Source organism: Amphiura filiformis, chromosome 10, assembly GCF_039555335.1.
Source record: "Amphiura filiformis chromosome 10, Afil_fr2py, whole genome shotgun sequence".
Taxonomy (NCBI): Eukaryota; Metazoa; Echinodermata; class Ophiuroidea; order Amphilepidida; family Amphiuridae; genus Amphiura; species Amphiura filiformis.
Genome location: NC_092637.1, coordinates 46,663,650 through 46,669,806, shown reverse-complemented (window position 1 = coordinate 46,669,806; position 6,157 = coordinate 46,663,650). Strand labels below are relative to the sequence as shown.

The 6,157-nt window shown below is 37.0% G+C and overlaps 1 protein-coding gene across 1 annotated transcript in view; it reads left to right on the top strand.

Moving 5' to 3' along the window:
- The window catches only part of LOC140161942 (uncharacterized), a 591-nt gene extending 265 nt beyond the window's left edge, over nucleotides 1-326 (top strand). The window contains exon 1 of the mRNA XM_072185236.1: nucleotides 1-326. This exon is cut by the window's left edge and continues 265 nt beyond it. Within this exon, the coding sequence (XP_072041337.1) occupies nucleotides 1-326 (326 nt within the window).
- The last annotated feature ends 5,831 nt before the right edge of the window (nucleotides 327-6,157 follow it).

Here is a 6,157-nt window from a genome sequence, read left to right as displayed (position 1 = left end):
GAAATGAGCTGCACTGGCTTCCTGTGAAAGATCGCATTGTCTTCAAAATCCTCATGATCACATACAAATCGCTTAATGGACTAGCTCCACCTTACCTGAAAGAACTTCTTAACACCTACAAACCGAGCCGCTCGCTTCGGTCGTCGTCCCTTTCTCTCCTTGAAGTACCACGGACTGTAGCAACATCAACGTACGAAGAGTGTGCCTTCTCAGTTTCTTCACCTAAGTTGTGGAATGGGTTACCTCAGCAGATTAGGAATGCCGCGTCACTTGCCACCTTCAAGAAACTGTTAAAAACTCATCTTTTTATCAACCCAACTGTTTAAATTATATGTGTTTTGCTGCTATGTTGTGCGTGGTATCCAGTTAAGCAGACGTTTTAGTTTTCTCACCTCTGTCGGTTTTTTCTATCCGTTCGGCTTGTCCGTTCCACGGAGGTGATGGTCTGTTTTTGCTCTCTCCAACTCGTCTGCTGCCTGGATGCCATGCATGAATCAATTTTGTGCAATCTTTCTTTTCAGATTGCTCATGTTCTTTTTAAGTCATATGTATATTGTATGTTTTGGACCTATACTATGTTAGCTTTTTAAATCACGTTTTATCGTATGGTCATGTTTATGAGTGCTGGTTTCACTCTCTGAACTTTTGTTTTATCATTGTTTTTTATAATTTTTAATTTTGTGTATTGGTTGTATATTTTTGTAAAGCGCTTAGAGGCCTTTTAAAGGTATTTCTGCGCTATACAAGCGCCTCATTATTATTATTATTATTATTATTATACATTGTCTGCGTTCTTCATATTCTTACGACTTTACTAAATATGACCAAGTTTTAAAAAGAGTTAACTAAAAAGGCACACATTAAATATTGTAATAAATTGTGGAGCCTTTTTTTACAGTTTGAAACACAAAGCGAAAAACTTTCATTGATCAAGCTCACTATATCAAACCTGGGTTTTATTTAAAAGTGTTTTGAACTATATTTTTAGCAGCATTTATAAAATGGTAAAAAAAGTAATTATGGTACATTTCAAACAAGTGCTGTATTTTATTCTCAATTTAATTTCTAGGTTGACAGACAGTCGATTTGCTAAGCTCAATTAGCACGCAGATTTAATTTGTTTTGAAGTCATGAGATCCTGTAAAAACTGTCATTTGTTTGAAATGATCTCATTATTTTTTTATTTATAGCAACATTAATGAGTTTTAATGTCGTCATTCATATTATCTTTTGATGCAAAGCATCGTTAAAAACGCATTTCTAACAACTGTTGTCGTTTCTCACACACGTTGATTTAATCTACTTTTGATGTCTCTTTTGATGTCTTTCAATATAATATTGTTAACAAGCACCGTACATGTTAACTTGAACTTTTTCCCTATATCGTTATTTTCATTAAAAAAGATACATTGAATTTACAAATCAATTCATAAATAATACAAAGACAATATAAGTATATACATTTTATTAGGGTGCATACTACAGACTTGACATTTAATATGGAATATTTTTGCATAAAATTCCAAGACTGGTCTGGACGGAGTCTGCATAAACCGTACGGGCTAAATATTAATTAGGGTGTGTCTGGAGATGGTGTAAAATAATTGTTTGATAGATGATGTGCTTTCCATAAGTTTACATTATGGTTCTCATAATGTAGCGAATTTGCCTAAAATGGCGGATTTAGGGAGGCTGAATTTGAGCTTTGTAGGGGACACAATTTCAAACTTTATGCAACATTGTTTAGTTATTATCAAATTTATAGGGGTTTGAGGTGATATTTCTTAAACTTCGTCAGCAAATGGCATTCATCACACCTCAAATACACTTGCAATGTACCAATTTTTGGAACATAGGAGGAGCTTAAAAACAAGTCTCTTAAAAGTGGTACGTACTCAGAAAGTTTGAATGGCCCCACTGGGGTCAAATGTTATAAACCTACGGTACAAAACAACTTCGTGGATTCCTTGTTGTCCAATGAACTCACGCTGTTTCTTTGTGTACAATAAGCTTATAACATTTGGCCCCAGGAGGCCATTCACACTTTCTGAGTGCGTACCACTTTTGAGAGCCATATTTGTAAAGCCCCACCCACTTTCAAAACTGGTAGATTACAAGTGCATTTCAGTTCTGAAGAACACTTATTGGTATTTAGGTTCTGTAAATACCGCCTCAAACCTCAATAAATTTGATAATATCAGAATAATGTTGCTCAAATTCAGAAATTTAGCCCCCCCACAAAAATCAAATTCAGTCGCCTTAAATCCGTCATTTTAGGCTTATTCACTACATTATGAGCACGATAATGTAAACTAATTGAAAGTACATTTTTGTCAAACAATTATTCTACACCATCTCCCGACACACCCCAATTAATATTTAGCTCTTGCGGTTTATACAGACCCCTATCAGACCAGTTTTGTAATTTTGCGAAAAAATATCCCATATTAAATGTCAAGTCTGTACTATTGTGCTAAAATATCGGTAAGATCGAAGCATACAGTAGAATTTCACAAAATCTCTACTTATTTGTTACCTTTTGTATAACTCTACATAAAGAAATCAGTAGGAACAACCATGGGAAAGTAGGTATTCAGATGACATCGTAACTATTATTTAACACTTTGGTTAGTTTGCTTGAACCCTTCAAAACATCACCAGTAGTAAATACTCTCAACTTTGAAACAACTGTTCGCTAAAAAGAGGTGTAATATGTAGTAATATTAGAGCGAGTTGGCGCAGCGGTTGTACCCCCACTCTCCCCAGAACTCATAACTATTTATTTGAACACCCCTGTGTAAAATTAATTATAATTTTCTATACCAATTTTTATTTATTTATTTGTTTTTTTAATTACTTGTTATTTCGTCGTCCGTATTCCATAGTGGCGTATAGTGGGGCGCCGCGAATAAACAACTTTTCGAGAAAATCGGGTTTGAAGAAATGCCAATTTAAAATCGAGTTGTGTAAATCAGACATTCATTATATTTTGTAAATGATGTCAAATTTCTGTAATAAACTAAATAGATTTTATTGTTATATATTTTTCAAAAGAAATAAATACATACTTTTGCTGGCAAACTGACAATAAAACTATACGTCACTATGGAAAACGAACAAAACGCAATACCCTAACCTTTTTCGTATTCCATAGTGGCGTATCGACCATACGCCACTTTTTATACACATTTTATAATTATGAAATATAGAAAAAAATGAAAAACATCGTATTCCATAGTGGCGTATAGGTCCGATACGCGTACGCCACTATGACATACGATGTTTTTCATTTTGCCGATATTTCATAATTATAAAATGTGTATAAAAAGTGGCGTATGGTCGATACGCCACTATGGAATACGAAAAATGTCACTTTGTAACTATACGCCACATTTAATTAATCAATTACTAATTAATTAGCTAATTATGACTGATGAGACTTAGAAAAATGAAAGAGAACATCATTAAAGACATATGTGCCAATTTTCAAAAAAATGACCAAAAATCACTATACGCCACTATGGAATACAGCCGACGATTTTATAAATATTATTTGTTCCCCTTTCGCCTAAGCAAAATCCACCCCATTCCCACCCCTTTACGCTCATAATTAATTATTTATTTGCACAGTCCATTTTCGTCTCCCCTTCCGTGTAAAATTAAACTTTATAAGCCGTTTGGACCAAATTCACCCAAATTGACGTATACAATGCACTTGGATTCCATCTAGAAAGGAGAAAGAGCAGACGAGTTGGGGCAGAAGTGGTAACCGATCTGGACTTTTGCAGATGACATCGCTCTCCTGTCAGAAGAAATTAAACAAGCTCAGAAACTGCTGCAAAGGGTCGAAACATCAGTCGGAAGAGTCGGAAGTTGGCTAGGACAGAGCATGATGTCAACACACGTAAGGCAGCTGCTTGGGGAGCATGTAACAGCCAGTAAAAAATGGAAGCCTGCCCTACCAAATAAATTAAAACTGCGGGTTTTCAATACAACAGTGGAGTATGTGAATAACATATGGATGCGAAGCCTGGACCATAACTCCAAAACTATCTAAAGAGCTGGACGGCTGTTACACTCGAATGCTTAGGGCAGTGTACAACATCCATTAGAAGCAGCATATAAACAACAAAGAGCTGTATTGAGACCTTCCAAGACTACCAGAGAAGATCAGAGAAAGAAAGACACGCTTCGCTGGACACTACTTCAGGAGTAAGTGCGAACCTGTCGCCAATCTGATAACCTGGACACCCAAACGTGGAATAAAAAACCCTGGTAGACCACCCCTCACATATGTACAGACTTGACATTTAATATGGAATATTTTTCGCAAAATTCCAAGACTGGTCTGGACGGAGTCTGCATAGACCGAACGGGCGAAATATTAATTGGGGTGTGTCGGGGAATGGTGTAATATAATTGTTTGATAGAAATTGTGCTTTCCATATATTTACATTATGGTGCTCATAAGGTAGCGAATTTGCCTAAAATGGCGGATTTAGGAGGCTGAATTTGAGCTTTGTGGAGGACACAATTTCAGACTTTATGCAACATGGTTCTGTTATTATCAAATTTTTAGGGGTGTGAGGTGATAGTTCTTAAACTACGTCAGCAACTGGCATTCATCAAAGCTGAAATACACTTACAATGTACCAACTTTTTGAACAGAGGAGGAGCTTAAAATGGTGCTCTGAAAAGCTGTACGTACTCATGAAGTTTGAATGGCCCTCTGGGGTCAAATGTTATAAACTTAGGGTACCAAAACAACAGTGTGTGGATTCCTGGTTGTCCAATGAACTCACAGTGTTACTTTGTGTACAGTAAGTTTATAACATTTGGCCCCAGGGGACAATTCAAACTTCCTGAGTGCGTACCACTTTTAAGAGCCATATTTTTTAAAGCTCCTCCCACTTTCCAAACTGGTAGATCACATGTGCATTTCAGTTCTGACGAACACCTATTTGTATTTAGGCTCAGTAAAATCGCTCCAAACCTCAATGAATTTGATAATTTCAGAATAATATTGCATAAATTCAAAAATTTTACCCCCACAAAAATCAAATTCAGTCTCCTTAAATCCGCCATTTTAGGCTAATTCACTACATTATGAGCGCCATAATGTTAACTAATGGAAAGCACATTTTCTACCAAACAATTATTTTACATCATCTCCCGACATACCCCAACTAATATTTAGCCCGTGCCGTTTATGCAGACCTCTACAATACCAGTCTTGTAATTTTGCGAAAAAGTATTCCATATTAGATGTCAAGTCTGTAGATGTACTCAAGCTGGACACTGGACTAGAAGCATCTGACCTTGGAACAGTCCATACAACCACCCCCTCCCCCAATGTTGACGGCTGTATGTGGGTTTTTGACCAAAGTATACCTCATACTTGGCCATTTTAGGTCCCAAAGTGCCATTTTCTGGGCACTTCAAAATGGCATTTTTTTCGCGCACTTCGTGCGCATTGGTATCATAAAATGCCATTTTGAAGTGCCTAGAAAATGGCACTTTGGGACCTAAAATGGCCAAGTATGAGGTATACTTTGGTCAAAAACCCACATACAGCCGTCAACATTGGGGGAGGGGGTGGTTGTATGGACTGTTCCAAGGTCAGATGCTTCTAGTCCAGTGTCCAGCTTGAGTACATCTACATATGTGAGGGGTGGTCTACCAGGGTTTTTTATTCCACGTTTGGGTGTCCAGGTTATCAGATTGGCGACAGGTTCGCACTTACTCCTGAAGTAGTGTCCAGCGAAGCGTGTCTAATATTGCGCACGCTAATCTGGTCTCTCGTGTTGATCTATGGACATCCGTCACACATCCGTCACTATGTCTTGCGCATAAAAGTCGGATCAAGGAAGGACTTCGAAGCATCCGTCGGTTCTTTACGCTTATTATTAAACGCTTTTTTCACGATAAAACCGACTCGTCACGAGTGCCTACGACATACATGGCATATTGTATTTGAGTATTTACTCCTGATCTTACTAGTACTCACTCTCATGATATAGCTAATCACACATGCTGTAACTTCTTTTTACAAAACGCCAATGATTGTATTCAGTTTTTACCAATTTACACTGTATTATCTGTAAATTTGGAGCCGCCTCTAAACGCCTCTGAACATATTTTGATCATCTTTCAATAA